Source organism: Pleurodeles waltl, chromosome 3_1, assembly GCF_031143425.1.
Source record: "Pleurodeles waltl isolate 20211129_DDA chromosome 3_1, aPleWal1.hap1.20221129, whole genome shotgun sequence".
Classification (NCBI taxonomy): domain Eukaryota; kingdom Metazoa; phylum Chordata; class Amphibia; order Caudata; family Salamandridae; genus Pleurodeles; species Pleurodeles waltl.
Window position 1 is genome coordinate 411,534,207 of NC_090440.1, and position 18,294 is coordinate 411,552,500.

General features: G+C 41.3%; 1 protein-coding gene across 2 annotated transcripts in view; it reads right to left on the reverse strand.

The window, feature by feature from the left end:
* PRC1 (protein regulator of cytokinesis 1) overlaps positions 1–18,294 on the reverse strand; it is a 317,616-nt gene that overhangs the window by 247,996 nt on the left and 51,326 nt on the right. For both annotated transcript variants that reach the window (XM_069222650.1, XM_069222651.1), the window contains exons 3-6: positions 18,024–18,146; positions 16,738–16,971; positions 12,641–12,811; positions 12,352–12,501 (exon numbers count right to left, since the gene is read on the reverse strand). In XM_069222650.1, coding sequence (XP_069078751.1) covers positions 12,352–12,501; positions 12,641–12,811; positions 16,738–16,971; positions 18,024–18,146 — 678 coding nt within the window. The remainder of the gene's footprint in view (positions 1–12,351; positions 12,502–12,640; positions 12,812–16,737; positions 16,972–18,023; positions 18,147–18,294) is intronic.

Here is an 18,294-nt window from a genome sequence, read left to right on the forward strand (position 1 = left end):
TATCACCATAAATGTGTCATTACAATCCGTTCAGCCGTTTTGCCGCTATGTCCAGTACAAAAAGTCAATGTAAAATCTACTGGGGTCAAAATATATTTTGGGATCCACCCTTTTTCTATGCACCTCCTTGACTAATCACCTCAAAACTTTCAATCATACACAAATGTAGAAGAAAGACTGGACCTTGAAAGATTTGTGGAGATTCGTCAAACAGGTGCAGCTATTAAGGGTCAAAAACAAGTAATTCTTATCTCTGGTAACCCTAACTATATCCACAGAGTGGCTACCACTCTGATTGATCTTTAGTAAAATTTTGAGGAAAAAAGAAAAAGGTTCAACTATCCTGGCACCTTTATGGAAACATTTGCTCAGATCCGTTAAGTCGGAGCCAAGAAAAAGGGGGTGGGGTTCCGAAAAACCCTGATTTCCCAGGTTCATTAACACAGAAAATTCTGCTTTCATATATAGAATGGCTGCACAAAATGTAACCAAATTTGGCCAAAAAAAAAATAATAATAACTCAGAAATTGTGCTTTTTGTGATTTGGTGTAAATCTACTTAGGCATGTAAGAGGTTAGGTTTGTTTGCAGAAGATTTTGATCTTGTTGGCCATGTCAGTCCTCAAGCCGTACTGAGCAATATGTTGTCTAACTCAGAAAAAAATGTTGTTGCTGTCATTATAGGGCTCAGTCCTTTGTCCTGAAAAAGGGCATGAAAAAGGTCATAAAAAAGGCGGTGGGAGGGGTGGTTCTGGGTTTGCAGGGACAGGACACCTTAAACCCCTCAGAGGGGTTAAAAAAAAAAAAAAAATTAAAACTACCACAGTACTCCTGCGGGACACAATATAGCACTCTTGTGTACGTTACCAGTTACTGCTGCACTAGCCTGCATCCTCTGGTACGGAGGTAGTAGGCAAGGCTCCCTAAGGAAGCTTCTATGGAAGAGCGGTAATTGGGGTTGAAGCTTGTGTACCCCAAATTATTTATATATTACACACACATCTACACACACACAGAAACACTTTAGGCATCTGGGAGGTGTGTGGTGAGTGCAGCGCCTGGCCACAGCCTCTTTTTAAAGACATACAGTAACAAAGATTTATATTTTATGCATACTGTGGTTCATCTATGGAGAAATAACAGTTGGTATAATGGGGTTGTTACATAGATATTTTTGTAATCTGAAAAGGAGACGAGGAGACACAAAGCTTATAATTATCTAAACAACAACAGTTTCAATATCAAATTGAGTTTAGAATACAAATCATCTTTTTGTTTCTTAGATCTTGAATGATATGTGGATAATGAGAAGTTGGTCTCAAGACTATATCGTGAACCAACCTCTACAAATGCGATTCTACATGCAAACGCAGGGCTGCTGAAGTCACTGAGGTTTCATAGAAAGGGATACGACTTGCAAACGGTACAGACAGCTAGATACAGTGCAGATAAAATAGCTAGAGAAGAGTTACTGAAAGAAAGGGAAACATCAGGTAGGACCTAACTAAGAGGTTAAGTACATAACTACTTAAAGCAATGGGAGTAGCTAAATATACAATTGTTTATACAAACAGTGGGATGCTGTCAAGTTAGATCCGGATCTCAGGTGCACTGACTGACAAACCTATAATGGTATACAGAAAGGCACCACCTTTATGTAGTATGTTGAGTCCTAGTGACTAACAGTTATTCTACTACAACTTACACTTACTGGGTGGGTATCAGGACTACTGAAAGGTACTTTCACATGTGGCAACTGCATATGTTGCAACTATGTTTCAGAGGTTAAAAAAAGCGGTTAACATGTTTGGGCAAAAACCATATTACATCGCCACTTTTTTAAATTTTAATGCCATCAACTGTGTCTATACGATAATATGTGTATGTGGCAAGCAATACATAAGATCCACTATGCGCAAATTACTCCGAACACACATTAAGACAGTTGGAGGATCTCAGATTTATTGGCATAGAGCAGAGGTCTTCAAACTGGGGGATGAGGCCCCCTAGGGGGGCTGCAAGTGATCTTGGGGGGGGGGGGGGGGGAGGGGGTTATAACCAGGCTCTGGCCAAAAGAGGCATTATGCAGATCAAAGTCTTTGTTTTAAGCAAATGCATGTTGTTGCATTTTTTAAAAGTTAACAGTACTTAATTGCAATATTTAAATAGCTCTAGACATATTTAGAAGGGGAGGGGAGCTTGACAAGATGCTGAGAGGAAAAGGAACGTTCTTCATTAATTATTTTAAAACTGTGATCTCTGGCCTTAATATAGACCATGAACGGTCAGCATTCTTGTGATGTTTGATCATTAGGGAAGGGATAAGAGCTGCTTTTTTGTTAGGTTGTTGTTACTTTTATGAATATAGTCTCACACCGACTTTAGATAAAATGAAGACTATGACTGTTTTCAGGGCAGTATAAATACGCAATTAAAATATGGGCTTCACCAGTTAGTGCATAAATCTCTTTTGGACTAAAATTCCCTCTGCTTGTAAACGAGGGTTGGAGGTGTAGTTGCAGTCACTGTACAATGGTTGTGTCAGAGCATTAGTTCTGAGGTTCAGGGTTCGCTAGTTTATTCATATGACATATTGTGGCCTAATACGTTTTATTACGTTTCTCATTTTCGTTATCGATTTCTTCACTATTATAGTGACAATAGTTATTGTGAGGATTTTTTTATACTCCTTTAAAAATAGAAAATGTAGGGGTTAATACCAGTAAGTACAATAAGTCTTCTGGATTAGATATCCTTTCATCCTTAACTGAGGACTAGAGGCACAGTTGCAGACATAGCACAACAGCAGTGTCATTTAACATTCATTTTGAGATTCGGGGTTCAATATTTCTTCTTGGCAAAAATGGCAGCCTAATAGATTTCATTACGCTTTTTTATTTTCATTGTCATGATTTTCATAAGTACTGTGATATCAATAAGCATGCATGATGATTTTACATTTACTTATTTCCATGGTTACAGGGACAATAGTGAATTTGTGGTATTTTCAGAGATTGTATGGTCAATAACTTTTCGTACTCTCAGATTGTGTAAATATTGGCTAGGTCAAACAGGCAGCAGATCAGCATTTTCTCCATGCAGTTCGGCTCTTTATTTCCAAATTGCTCCTTACAGGAGTCTTTCTTTCCGTCTGAGCAGGTGAAGCCCCCATACACAGGTGTTCCAGATTACAGAGGTTATTTGAACACAGATTTGTCTGATTACAGATTGACAAGACAAGGTGAAGTTACGCAAGCAGGTGAGCCTTAGGGTGCCTTGAAGCCTAGTTTTTTGTAACGGTAAACCATAGTACTCGAGAGGTTGATTTAAGTAGGGAGAATAATCTCTTATGACTTTATATTTTTTGTACAGGAAACACTATCATGGGGCCGCATGAACAGACCACAGGAACTTATTTTATAATCTAGCGGGCAAGATTGGAAACATTACTTTTTGATTACAAGGTAACTGCATTTAGACAGTATCAGGGCTAGCAGCTTTAATGGCTCTCCGACTGATGCACTGTCGTGTAAAGGCATTCTGTGATACGTATAATGAGAGAGTTCACAAGATGTCGATTCACTGTGAATTTTCGTTTATGCAGTCCAGTCGGCAGCTGTACTGCATACCATATGAGGGACTGTGAAGAGTATTGACAGAATAAAGAACTGAATTGGCTATCGGCTGAGGTAGGAGTAGAGTTTATTTGATTCCGAGAAGTTAGTACTTAATATGATGCTGTGTATTTTCACTGTAAACGTTGTGATGTGGAGCTCTTATTTTAGAAGGCTCCAGCAATGATTTTAGTTCAGGGTGTCATTTTCAAGTTTACACTTGTTTCTCCCCTTTTTTTCATGTTTGATAAAAATAAAAAAAAAATTCAACCACATCAGGGCTTACGCATGGCACGACTATGTTTAAGAATTTTGGGGGGTGGGGTGTAATGAAATGTGAGTTTTGACTACTGACTCCACGTTTTACTTAGCCTAGCAGTACACTGTCTCATTAGTGACCACCAGCTTCATACAGCCTATTGACTTTATCTTAGCATTACACACTGCCATGTTAAAAGCTGCAAGTGATGTTCCATGTTGTACAATGTGCTCCATCTTGTTTTTGTGTATTTTTCCCCACCAAGGGCATAGGCTGATAAGAATGTACTCAGAAGGCAGGGAATGGACTGGTTTTGGATTATCACCTTGGGATTGTGGCCACGTCCAGACGTGTTATTTTCAAAGTAGGCCTGAAGCAATCAGCATTTTTTGAATAATAAACTTCTGCAGGGGGAGGGAATTTCTAGAATCTTCCTCTTCTTTGTTCAAAGTATAAGAGGCCGAGACCAGATGGACCGGGGATAGAGTGTTTGCAGGTCTCAGGCACATCCAGGACACTGGAGTGTGCAATCCTTCCCATGAGGATAATTTATCTCTTTCCTCGATCGATTCTGGCGATTTGATGCAGATTAGGAAAGAGATGAAGGAGTGTTGCCCTTGCCTTATGGTGATGAATACTTTTTAATTCATTATATGCTTTGCATTATAATATAGATACATATATTTGCTGTGCATATTGCAGTTGAGAATCATTTGGACATTATTGCTGTGCCCATTCTTAAACGTGTGCTTTCAACATGCTAATCTCCTTGGTCTGTCCCCCAAGGACGCAGGTACTTACCTGCTGACAGACTGGAACCGGAGCACCCCTGTTCTCCATAGGCACCTATGTGTTTTGGGCACCTCTTTGACCTCTGCACCTGACCGGCCCTGAGCTGCTGGTGTGGTAACTTTGGGGTTGCCTTGAACCCCCAACGGTGGGCTGCCTATGCCCCAGAACTGAGACTTGTAAGTGTTTTACTTACCTCCTAATCTAACCGTTACTTACCTCCCCCAGGAACTGTTGATTTCTGCAGTGTCCACTTTGAAAATAGCTTATTGCCATTTTTACAAAGACTGTACATTATATTGTTTTCATTCAAAGTTTGTAAAGTACCTTACATTTAAAGTATTAACTGTAAATCTTGAATCTGTGGTTCTTAAAATAAACTAAGAAAATATATTTTTCAATATAAAAACCTATTGGCCTAGAGTAAGTCTGAGTGTGTGTTCCTCATTTATTGCCTGTGTGTGTACAACAAATGCTTAACACTACCCTCTGATAAGCCTACTGCTCAAACACACTACCACAAAATAGAGCATTAGAATTATCTACTTTAGCCACTATCTTACCTCTAAGGGGAACCCTTGGACTCTGTGCACACTATTTCTCACTTTGAAATAGTATATACAGAGCCAACTTCCTACACTCTGGAACCGGAGTGCCGAGCAGAGGACGGTGAGGGCCGCTCGCGCCAATACAATATTAGAGTTCTGGGGTTCCTAGAGAAAGTGAAAGGCCCCTCAGAGTGGTTTCTATAAAACTGGATCAAAAACTAACTGAAACAACAGGGCCCATCAGACATCTTCGTAGTGGAGAGTGGGCAAAGGGTTCTGGTGCCCCTGGATGCCCCACCACGGGCAGTAATCGCACAATTGTTAAACTAAAGGAATAGGAACTATCCTCAGAGCAGCCAGGAAGCAGTCTGTTCCCCCTCATGAGAATAATGCTATTGCCATCTATACCAAACAAGTCCAAAAACAGCAGAAAGCATTTACATGAGTTAAACAAAAACTGTGTGTCATGCAACTATGTTATATGCTACTATACCTCGCTAAGTTATAAGTCATCTTTCAAGAGAAGGCGCAGTTTTTTCGATGACCCAAAAGAGGTGTCGAATTGGCTAGAACTGCGGGGGAGCGATCATGGTACACCTGCGGGTCGCAGCAGGGGTCGCCACCAAGGTGCCGGGTCACAAGGAGGAAACTCATGAATGCAGGCAATGAGAGAATCTACAAAAATGCTGCTTACTGGTCTGGTGTTGGGTGGGAGGAGGAGAGAGAGTAGGGGGTCTAAATTTCCAATACAACTGGGAGTTGAAGCTGTCCACTTTTGTTTCAGCAGGAATCAAAAAGGTAGTGGTAAGATGACCTGCAGCTCTGGGAACTCTCATCTGGGGTGAGGGCTAGGTAAACAGATGTAGGGGGCTGAAAAGCCTATTGGGAAGTAATGCATTAATTTAGACTTATGGGGCACATTTGGATGTGGGCCCTGGCCGGCTGGGAGTGATGTTTGTTACACAATTTGGCCTCCTATGATTATTCCAAGGAATGGCTGGTATGGACAAAATGCTGATGACATGGAATGTGAGGGGCCTGGGGCCTACATTAAGTGATACAGGGTCCCGTCTTTCTTGAAACTGCACAAAGTAAATATAGCGTGTCTCTTATGCCAAATTTTGGCCTCCAGTGGGAGTTAGACAATTTCAGATATTTGGGCATTAGGTTGGCGCACTCGAAGGACGGACAACTGAGTTTAAGCATCGATAGGATATTTGCAGTCTCAGTTCGTCTATAACATTCTGGAACACCCCTGCCTCTATCGATGATGGGGAAAATAGCCATCTCAAAGATGGTGATGCTCCCCTGCCTCTACACAATGCAAAACTCACTGTGCCCAATACCAGCTAGGTGTTTATGCAACTGGACACTATGCTGGTCTGACTCCTGTTTGGAGAGGGGGGGGGGGGGGGGCAGAAAGAGTAGGGTGGCCCTTCAGACTCTAAAAAGACCATGGATGGGGGCCTGGAGGTACCAAGTTTTGACTTATACTATGAAGCCAAGCAGTTGCAACGCATACTGGCAGGCAGGGCCCCTGCAGGGTCAATTACCTGAAATCCTTATGGAGGGGGCCGGCGCCCCATCCACAGTCCCCCAGCTGATGCATGCCAAAGTGTCTGTCTGGCAAAGTTTTGCACAAAAGATTGTGAGAAGGGCTCCATTTCATAGGGATCTTCCAAATCTGAATAGTAAAGCCAGTCTGTCAACTCATGGAGTGTCTCATTCCAGGATTGGAGGGAGGGTGCGACATGTTAGGTGACTTATACCCTGGGGACAAAATTAATTACCTTTGAGGTGGCATGTAACAACATCTGAGGTGTGACAAGGTCATTTCTTGCAGCACACAGGATTGTCAAACACTGCGAGAGCTGTGTGGCCCACTGTCCCAGAGGCACTGAAAAAGTCATACGTTGGTGATCCTATTGTCTTGTGGGTCTGGTCGTCACCCAATTACCTCACTGAACAAAGCCATGAGGGAAGACAAAGCAGCACACATACCTAGCTATAGAGCAGCATGGGAGAATGAACTGGAGGAGCGTTTGTGGGAAGTAGAATGGTCACGCATTAATCCTCTCACAAATACAGTATCCTGCAATGCGCGCTTCAAACTAGTACATTTTAGCTTCCTCCACCAGACGTACCTAACCCCCAGTGACCGCCACAAATTCTCTGTCACGCATCAGGACAGCGTGGTGGTGGTGGTGGTCCAGTCTGGTCAAATGGAAAGGGGGCCTCTGCTCTTCAGGGGCACCGTCTGTTCACTCTTACTCGGGGTGTGGGGCTCAGGTGCAGTGTTTCGTCTGGTGTGGTCACACTGGCAGAGACTATCTTTAGGGTGCCTGCAGAGTACAAGGGAGTAGCTCTGCTACGCCACTGGAGCTGCTGCCTCTTACTTGAAGTGTTGGCAGCCTTCCCTGGCTTTTGGAGGCGGGTCAGCTGGAGGACAAGTCGTCTTTTGCACAACTATCTGGGAAGGACATTCGGCAGGGTTGGAGCCAAGTCAGCACTTTCACAGGTATAACCCTACCTCAAAGTTCCTAATTCTGCTATTGCCAAGATTGTGAAATTTTCCTAGAGTGGGGAAGCTTATCTTAGTGGTGTGTCTAATCTAGGTGAACTAAACGCCTCCTAACAGCAAATTTTCAGTCTGTCCTGGTGCCAAATGGACCTCTGGGCAGGGGGTGTCATCCTGTAGGTTTGAGGGATGCCAGGGTCACATATCAAAGGTGACACGGACTTTGAAGTCCCTGGCCCTCGTATGCTAGATCACTAGCCATCCTGCTAGAGAAGGTGTTAACACATTCTTCCGGAGCAGACATTGTTTCTGGCCTCCGAGAGCGTGTGCTCCTACCAGCAGGGGATCAGAAAAGGTGTAAAGAATTCTTTGAATACTACTGGCTTTGCTGCTTTCCTAAATAAACTGCAACCTGTTGAGAGTGCGCTTTTGTCCAGAGGACAACTTTGTTTTGCACATAATTAACGGCCTGTCCAGCTGTGAAAGCAGCACCACTGCAGATAGAAAGGAGGTCTGTGTGACTATTACATCAACATACAAAGAGTAACAGGATGGAATAACTTCAGCAAAACTCGGTAACTGTGCTTTGAATTTGCCTACTAAGGTTTTTAAATGTGTTTTAATGAGGTGTTTGGCTGCAGCAACGTACCAATGCTGAAATGAATATCTACTAAAGATGTAATACAAACGTGCAGGACTACCATTACCAGGATGCACTGTGTAACTCAGTATTTAATCAGGTGCCTGCAATTATTTGCTCAATCCAAGCATTTGGCCTGTGACCAAGGACAAGATGTCTGAAATGCTTAAGGCCTGGAAAATGTGTAAAGAATTATTTGAATGCTACTGGCTTTGCTGCTTGCCTAAATATACTGCAACCTGCTGAGAGTGCGCTTTTGTCCGGAGGACAACTTTGTTTTGTGTATGTATATACTGCAACATGCGGAGAGTGCGCTTTTGTCCGGAGGACAACTTTGTTTTGTGTATGTATATGCTTTATAGTCTAAGGGAATATCCAAAATGAGATTTGCTACTTCTGGTCTAAATGAGGTATTTTCAGTTGCCCTTGCTACAAAAAGGTTGCAGCCACTGTAAGACTCTAAAATCCAGCACAGGTGCTGTCCATTTCAGTGTCTATGACAGCTGCAGAAGCCCATTCATCTTGCTTGATGGCCTTTATTTCTTTCCTTCTGTTTTCAGTGATCACATCCACTTGAGGTGTGATGGCAGACCAGGAAATGTGTCACTTACCTCTAGGTCCAGTTCTCTAGCATTGGCATGGTCCATAGAAGCACATGCATTAATCACTCAATAGCACTGAAAAAGCCAGAGACTACATATGGTCATTCTGTGACCGGGACTAGAGTCATTCAGGCATTGGAACCCACAGTTATTCTACAGACGGAGGCTTCCAACTGCTCTGATTTCTAACTTGTTACAGTGTATATAAAGTAGGGAAGAGTCTCTTGAAAGAGGATTATTGTTTACAAATTTCTCAAAATCTAGCAATCCATTCCACCCACACTATTCACCACAGTAGTACGATGAAGGAAACGTTACTTACCTGTAATCAGAGTTCTTTTCCAGGGGTACCCTCAAAGTCATAAGCACTGAATAGCCTCACCCACACGCAGGGACACCGGAGCACTTATAAAATAAATGTATGTATACATTCATCAATCTAAAAGAAAAGAGCTACTTTGTGGTATGTAGTGCTGTAGATTCACAATCTGTGCATACTCCAGCCGTCTAGTTTTCGTGTGCAAGTTGTTTTTCTTCAAAGAAGTCTTTTGTGTCACAAGGTACTGAGATTCTTCCGCTTGGTGATAATAAGCATGTCATCAACTCCATTCTTAGATTGTATTTCCGCACAGCGGGTGAGGTTGCAATGTGCTATGCAGTGATATCTAGAGCGATGTTCATGCATTAGGGGGAGGGGGGTACTGCAACGGCCATGGGTGTCCAGGAAGGAGGGCGGGCGCATATGAATCTACAGCACTAAATGCTTAAAGGGTATGTAACATTTTCAGATGCGGCATGTGTGGCTGTAGATAAACATGCCATGCATAGACTGCAAAGGCCATCCTTCCAAAAAGCGGTGGCTAGCCGCAGAAGATTTAAAGAGTGTACAGAGAACTGCCTGTCCAACATTAGCTTGTTGACAGCCTAGAACACTCACACAGCAGCATTTTGTGAAAGTGTTTAGTGTGGGACAGGTAGCTGCTTTCCATTTATCAGCTGTAGGGATGTTCCTCTGGAATATTATAGAGGATCCTTTCTTCAGAGTAGTGTGCTCTAGGACAGTGTTTCCCAACCTGTGCTCTGGGGCCCTTGGGTGTCCGCGAAGCATCCTGAGGGCAGATCATGCAGTAGATGGTCTTCTAGATCTAGTTCTAGACCTAGATCTAAAGCAAGTTTGATGCCTTCTCCTAGGTGATCTCTGTCTTCTTAGAGGGGATGTCTGTAACTGGTGACGAAGCAGGAGTGGATTCTTCCAAAAGTCTTGGAAACAAGACTGCCACAGAAGACAGCAGGTAGAACAGACAGTCATGTTCCTACCGATGAAAGTAGCCTTGAGGTCACCAGGACTTACTTTGTTGTTGGTGGCGGTTTCTCAGATGTTGACTGTGGACGCCTCAACGTCAAACTTGGTGGTACAGCCGAAGGGGGTTTGACGCAGACGGTAGTGGTCTTGCCGTAGACATAGGGGTTGTCAACATCGACAATATCTAACAACTATGGTCCCTTGATGTTGAACGGCACCTCGACTTTGATGAAGTGTCTGTTGACAACTAACCGGTAAGCAGATTCCTCAACATCACAGTCCTAGACGTCATACTCCTTGATGCAGATTAGGACCACTTAGGTCTCTTCTTGATGCATTCTCTCTTTAGATCTGCCTCCAGGGGAATCTTTGGAGCACGAGATGAGTGCTCTGGTAGTAGATTGACCATCACGGCTTCTTGTGGAACCAGCAGTTTTCTCCTGTTTTTCTTGCGGTTTCTCTTGTAGCTCCTGCAGTCTAATTTTTTTCTCCGTCTCTCAAAGTTCTTTTCTATTTTTTTTATTTTTTTTAGTGTCAGCATTAACTAGGATGGTGATCTTCAGAAGGTAGCGGATACAGACTGTGTGTGGATCAGTTTGAGCTACCCATCTGCCAATAGAAAGGGCACTTCACAAAAAGTGAAGGCATTCTGGCAGAAAAATCAACACTTAGTCATAAAGAAGTTGGTAAATTACTCTAATCTTAAAAGGATGTGAAGTAAAAACCTTAAAACAAGTTTTAATAAATCCTATCTCTGGATATTTGCCAAAAAAAAGGTACAGCTCAGTGCCAGAGATTCCAGTTTCCAGGAGCTGGAAAGATTAACTGATCTGTCACCTGTGGGGAATGGTGGTATACTAAGGGGGAGAGGTTCTTAAAGGCTCAGTGCCAACTGCATTAACTGAATGTATTACTTCCAGCCTTTTCCTTTTGAAGAAAGTTTGTAAAAGGTTTGCTATATTCACCTGTACTCTATGGTAATTTATATGAAAGTTAAGTGTTTGCTTTTTTAAAATGAAAATTAAATTTTGACTCTAGGTTGCAATTGTGAGTCTAAACCTTTTTTTAGATTGATATAAGTATACATTCACTTATTTATTAGGTGTCTTAGAAACCCCTGTTTGTGGCCTGGACTAGTCCGTGCTCACAACTACTAAGAAGGATCCTCCATAAGAGAACACAAATTCACAATTTATGACTAGACTATACAGCCACAAGCATAACCAACTATTGGTAAGTATCCTGCCACCCACAGGCAAAAGTGTAAATGGTTTCTGAAACTAGTTTAATTCAGATGTCAGAGCAGTGAGTTCAGTACATCACCCCCACAAGACCCCTAAGCCCTAATACATCCCCACCCCCTGCTTGTCTATGCAGGTTGTGGCAATTTGGGGATGAGCATTTCCACAATGACCCCTACAATCTGCGCATCAGAGGTTCTGGCATTGAGCTCTAAGCCCATTGACCCCACAGATAACATCATCTTACACTTTTTCTCTCTAATCTATAAGTCACATGTATCACCAGATTAGAAAGTGAATGAATATGTATACTCATGTAGCCAGCCACCAAACCTTTCCTGAAGTTGCTTCCTGTTCAATGAGACTCAATACCCAGCCTTCGGGAACAGGAAAATACCTCCTTATAGAAGCATTCCACCCATTGTGAGGTACTGAAAAGTATGCATATCTTGTCTACATAGAAACTCAGCAGAGTTGGAGGATGATAGCTGAAGGAAGGCAGGAGACCAATGTAAAGGCAGAAAGAACTCAAACCTTCTATTCAACAAATGACTTGCACTCATAAATGCCACATTTAGTTTGTTAAATGTTTGATACCCACAGAACAGTTTTGTAAGGGTTGTAGAATTGGAATACCAGAAAATTTGAGTTTTACTGGGATCTATATTGTGTAAGCCAGTCTATCATACTAATATGTTGGGTCAATACACACAACTTAAAGAAAAAACAAGCAGTTACATATAGGGTACAGGACCTGTAATTTAAGAGGCATTTGGAATCATTTCAACTTTCTTCAAAAACGCCTCATTGCTTGAACTAGAAAAGTAGATTCTCTTACTGCTGCAAGTGTTTTGCCTCTGGATCCAGTCATGTATTTCGCAAAGGCTTCACGTTTCTCATTAGGGATTTGCAGCCTATTCCAAAGTTCTGTGATTCGAGAGCGTAGTTGTGAACAAACAACCTCATTTTGAGTTCTTTTCTCCTCCAGCTAAAAATATTTTTTTTTTTTTTAAAGAAAGAAAACAAAACAAAAACTTAAAAGCAATACAAATGTACACAAATACAGTTAAAAACATCAAGTTTCATTGCATTGACAACAGGTCTAAGTAATATAGGCAAGCTCATACCTGCAGCAGGAGCAACTTAACAGAAGCTATGTGTTCTGTTGAAAGGCAAAAGGACTCCTCATTTTCGCGTACAACATCACGTTCAAAACTAGAGTCAGGAATCTGGTCCAATTCTTCCATGCACAAAATAATTTGCTTTTTTGTATTTACAAATTCTGCTTTTCGACGATCCTGTGCAATGAAAAATCAAGACAGTGTGCTAAGATTGAGAACAAATAGTTCTAAAGAAAAAGTAAAGTGAAAATATGTAGGATAGTCAGAAAAAAAACCACAGAATAAATCAAGGTAGGAAGTGAACATTAATAGCTAGAACACTGAAACTGAAATAGCCCGAGAGGCAATACTGGAAAAGCATTGGTGGGATAAAACTGTCAAATGTTCACCAAGGCACCGGAGAGGATTAAAAAGGTGCACACACCTATAAGTAGAGGCGCACAAAGAAGAAAGTATAAATTTAAAGTTGCACTCAATTTAAAACATGGGCCAGAATGCTTCAGTTCTTGTGCAAGGCACATGAGAAACTAGAGCACCCCCTAAAAGGGTAAACTGCAAGGAAAACGCTGCATAATTGTGAAACGTATTATGAAAAGCAAGGTAAGACAGAGCATATCCTCTCATTTAAATTCAAGGGCTTTCGAACACTCATGAATCACATACAAAATACATTGCAAGCCAAAAATGGGACGACTCTATGGAATACTCAAGACACAGAAGCGATTTTCAGGCTTCTAAACAAACCAATGTGCCATTTAGAAGCTTAAATGACCATGCAGGATATGCAACAAAACAAAAGGTGCCAGGCCGGATGGCTTTTCCATGTCATTCTATAAACTATTTCAAGAAAAATAAACAGAACAATCACATCACATCCAACTCAAAAAAGAAACGAGACAGGGATGAACCTTATCTTCATTTTCACTCATGCCTTGAATCTGGGCATTCTTAAGTTTAACTATTACCAATCTATACATGGCATTAGCATTACAGGTAGAACGGAGTCCATCCCAGCCCTTAAGGTGGCACTAGAAGCCTCATTTAGAGTGTTGGGATCAACTACATACAGGTCTTCAGGCGTTGTAGCAGATCCAACCCAGAATATGAATCAATAATCGAAAAAATAAAGTTCCTCACTGGAAATCCTTGCTCTCTTCCAGGAGAATCCCCCATCATAGACATAAGCATAGGATCCTGAACCACTTAAAAGCACACACACACACACACACACACACAGATAAAAGTTTGTGTAAAGGTACGTATTTGTTTGCGGCCTACAAAAAAAAAAAAAAAAAAAAAAAACTAAAATTGACCAAATTTAGTTTCATTTTTGATAAAGAAGCCAATTACATAAAATGAGTCACTAAACAGGAATAGTGACCATAAAAGATCTTTTACAAACCTTTCTTAAAAGGAAAGGGAATGAACTTTTGTTAGACAATAGGCTGCAACGAACAGCATAGGATAATCTGGTGCTAAGCTTTTAAACGCCCCACAAGTAAAGGTTAGGTGAGATAATTTTTACAGGCAGTCAGAAGGTCCTGGTTGAAGACTGAAGATAGCTGTAAGTTTTCTAAAGCGGGCAGGTTTGCCTATGACTATGATGAAGATTTCTGTGGAAGAGAACAAGGATTAGAGATGAGGAGCTTTTCCTGATCTTGCACGGGATCCTCATCATCTGCCATAAGCAATGAATAGAATAGCAAGCCCATCCCACAAATGCAGCAAACAAGAAATAAAAACAGTCTTAACCATCGCCCGAAAAGGCTCAAAGAAGTCTGCACCATTTGAGTAACCGCTCTGGAGTCTGAATCCAGAAAGCAATGTTTAATGAAAGTGTAAATAGGTAGAATTCCTTACAAATGTATAGAATTTGAACAATTGTAAGAAAGGCAATAGCAGCAGCTTTTCCTCGTATGGAATGTGCTTTAGGTCTCCCTTGGAGAGCGTATTAGCTAACTGGTATGACAGCAATATACAAGATAGTATCCATCTAGAAATGGATTGATTTGATCAACCGTAAGTACAGTAATTTATGAATAGGTTATCTCACTGTCTTATTCCTTTTGTTTTATCAAGGTAGGACTTAAGACTTCACTTCCAGCGAATAGAGAGCTCTCTTTGCTGGACTCGAAGGATTTGCTTGAATAATATGAAATTCTGAAACCATCTTTGAAAGGAAAAAGGGGGTGGGTTCTCTACTTCTCAACTGCTATGGAATATCATGTACGGTTCTGTAGCACATAAGGTCTGCATTTCACTAACTTTGCGAGCAGAAGTGAGTTACTTAAAAGGCAGCCTTTCAAGTAATATGCTGCAACACACCTTGTGGATGGAATCTAAGAATCCTTAATTACAGGTGTTCTAAAGGAGGATGTGGAGGAGATCTCATATAGTCAGTTATTGCCACAAGGTGTACTTTAGCAGATGTAAATTCTAGATCAGACCTTGCCAAATAATGGAAATAAAGGATCACTATATTTTCCCCGATATGAGGAAGGATCGTGTTTTTCACTTGAAGGCATAGGAATTCCTTGGGGAAGTGTGCTTGGCTTACCGCAGACTGTCAATGCAGTCATGCGGTAGACTTCGATGTCTGTATTGAAGAAATTTAGGAGTCAGGCTGCCAAGTTAAATGATGGAAGGCTAGGGTGCAGGACTGGACCGGACCCCAGAACTGTCCCTAATTAAGCTTATTGTGTGGACATTTCAGAGAGGTGTAGAAGTTTTTGGAACCACTGTTAGCAAGGCAACGAGGGTGCTATTGTTATCACACTGGTCTTGGAACGATACATTCGTATCTGCACTGCTGGCATTAACAGTAGTGGAAGAAATGCATTCAAAAAATGTCTGAGCAGTCTATTGACAGGGCATCCTTTCGACCCTGGCTGGTAGAATCTGCAGGCATAATCTGGTCATTTCTTGTTCCTTGCTTCCGCAAACTAGTCTATTTGTGGAAAGCCAGAGTCTTGAAAATAACATTGTTTTTCTTACATTATGCAATTTGAATGCCTGGTAGGTGGACAGTTGAGATGCTCAAAATTCTTGTTATTAGTCATTTACATTTGGATTGAGATTCAAGAGAAAGTGGACTAGAAAGAGTCCCTCTCTGCTTGTTCAGACAATATATTGACACTGAACAAGAACAGGGGTTCATTGTAATGAAAGGAGGAAACAATTCCACAGTCAGATAAACAACTTTTAGCTTCAGAAGCTTGATTTGGTAGGTCTTCTTTGTCTTACCATTTCCCTTCAGTCCTTAAATGGCCATGTTAGCTCCCCATCCTTGGAGAGGCATCTGTGACTAGAGTTTGGATCTGGAGAGCCTAATGGAATAAGATTCCTTTCAGCAAAGTTTACCACTGGTTTAACCACAGAAGTGACTGAGTTGCTGACTTTGATAGAGTCAATCTCTTTACTCAGCTGCACTAGAACTGATTTCACTGGTCCTATAGGCATTGCTGTAATGGGCCCATATGAAGCCTGGTGTGCAGAAGCAGAAAAATCCTAGTTGCCATAGATCCTACGGGAGATGATATCTGATGTGTCGTTGAATGAAGAATTTGTAACAGGTTCAGAAACTTCAGACCAGTACAAAGACTATAATTTATCAAAGGATACACTTTTGTGCACTAGGCATCCTAGATAGCAGCCAGGTGGTGAATCTTCTGTAGTTCATAGGTTGTTTTTTGAGGTGTTTCAAGATCTCCTCTGACAATGTTCCTTTTCTTTGAGTCTCGGCTAGACAGCACATGTGCCGTCTCTTAAGGAACATATTTCCCAGCATTGGGAGTAGAGGCCGCACATTGCTTACCCTTAAGTTTCTTGACTGCCACTGTCATTTGCTTGTTTCTTTTTAGTCAGCTATTGAGTAGTCCTCTTCTATCTTTTAGACATCTCACACTCTATCTCTTATCTATTATCTAACTATGTACCTCTCCTCCATCCACCCATCCATCCATCCATCCAGGTATAGACTACAGTGTTTGCCACTGCCCAACAAACCTAAAAACAGAGGAGGCAGCAGAAGAGTAACACTAGACATACAGCTTTCAAAGTAAAAAAAAATAAAAAAATGAAATGAAAAAAGAAATGAAAACTACCTTCTCTTCAGCCAGTGATGCTAAGTGGCGTCTATATTGGTCTAGATCATCCAAGCTAGGGACAGCCTGATCATCAATGAAATAAAGTGGTGTACACAAAATAGTACATAATTCTTCATCTCGTTGTCTCAGGGTGATCAGCTCAGTTTGTCTCTCCTTCTTCTGTTTTAACAGGACTTCCACCCTGGTGCGCAAGTCTTTTTCCAGTTGAAGGATAGTTAGATCATCATCTGTCTACAAAATGGAAATAATTAACCTTACAAGTTGTGTTTTTTTTACTTTCTCCACTTTTACAATAAGAAGGGTGCAAAAAAAAAATATTTCAATACGACCTCAGGTTTTGTCACAACACATGCAGACACGAAAGGACAGTCACTTGGGTATGCTTTTTATCTTTAAGAAAATTCATACAAACATGGCCATTAATTTATATGCACATATGACAACACACCATCAGCATTTTAACTTACCATTCCTAGATGGTTGAAAGTCATTATAATACAGTCAATCCAAAGCCAGAGAAAGTATATGCATGAGCACTAAAAGAAAGATGCAACGTCTAGTAGAGCAAAGGAAAACAAAAAAAAACAACAAAAAAAAACACAAAGAAAATACAGCATGAAGGCGAAGAACTCGGAGCAATGGTCAGCAATTCCAACAAGGAAGCTAGCAGCTTAGCAGCAATGTGCAAATGTCAACTCCTCGTACAAGTAACTGAAACAAGTGATTACAGGAAAGTATTAAGGCAAGGGAAGAAATGGGGAAGAAGGGGAGAGGACTGGAAACAACTGCAGGACATGGAGGGGAGGGAGTGAGGGAGTTAAGCTGGCAGGACAGAAAGTGGGGAAAGTATTAATTATGAATGGAGTGCTGACAGAATTTATTTTCATTTTTTTTTTTTATAAAAGGGGAACAAAACAAATTCCAGGGGCAGGACAAACACAAGAATAGGCAGTAAAAACAATAAGGGGCAAGGAACTAACAGATTGACCCAAAGTCCACTCTCCATGCGGTATTGGAAAACAATTGGCTTCAACAAATAGCAAAAGCTGTGTGTATACAATACCCAAAATGCATGTATTCAAGTTTCCATTCTGCTCTGCTCAGTTTGTCAGCATTCACATTAACACAGATAGCAGTCTCACTCGTTCAGAGTAATTGTGATATAAACAGCAAAATCACAGAACATTTACATGACAAGTCAATCGGTCACCAATCAATAATAAAGGAGCCATGATTCTTCAACTGTAGAGTCTATTATATGAAATTATTCTTTTAGAGCTTACTTCAAATGGTGGCAGCATAAGCTCATGGCACAGCATGTCCAGCTCTCTACGACATACACCAATGCTTCTGATAAGGCGCTCTTTCAGGGACTCTTCTTCTGCAATCATCAGATCCAAAAGTCCCTTAAGATCCAAAGTGGGAAAACAGAAAATCATGAGTTGGTCTACAATCGCAAAGAAAACCAACACTATGAAATGCCTTGATTTTTCCACAGGAATATTAAAGAACTGGACACTAATAAGAAAAGTTTACTAACCTCACATTACAGGT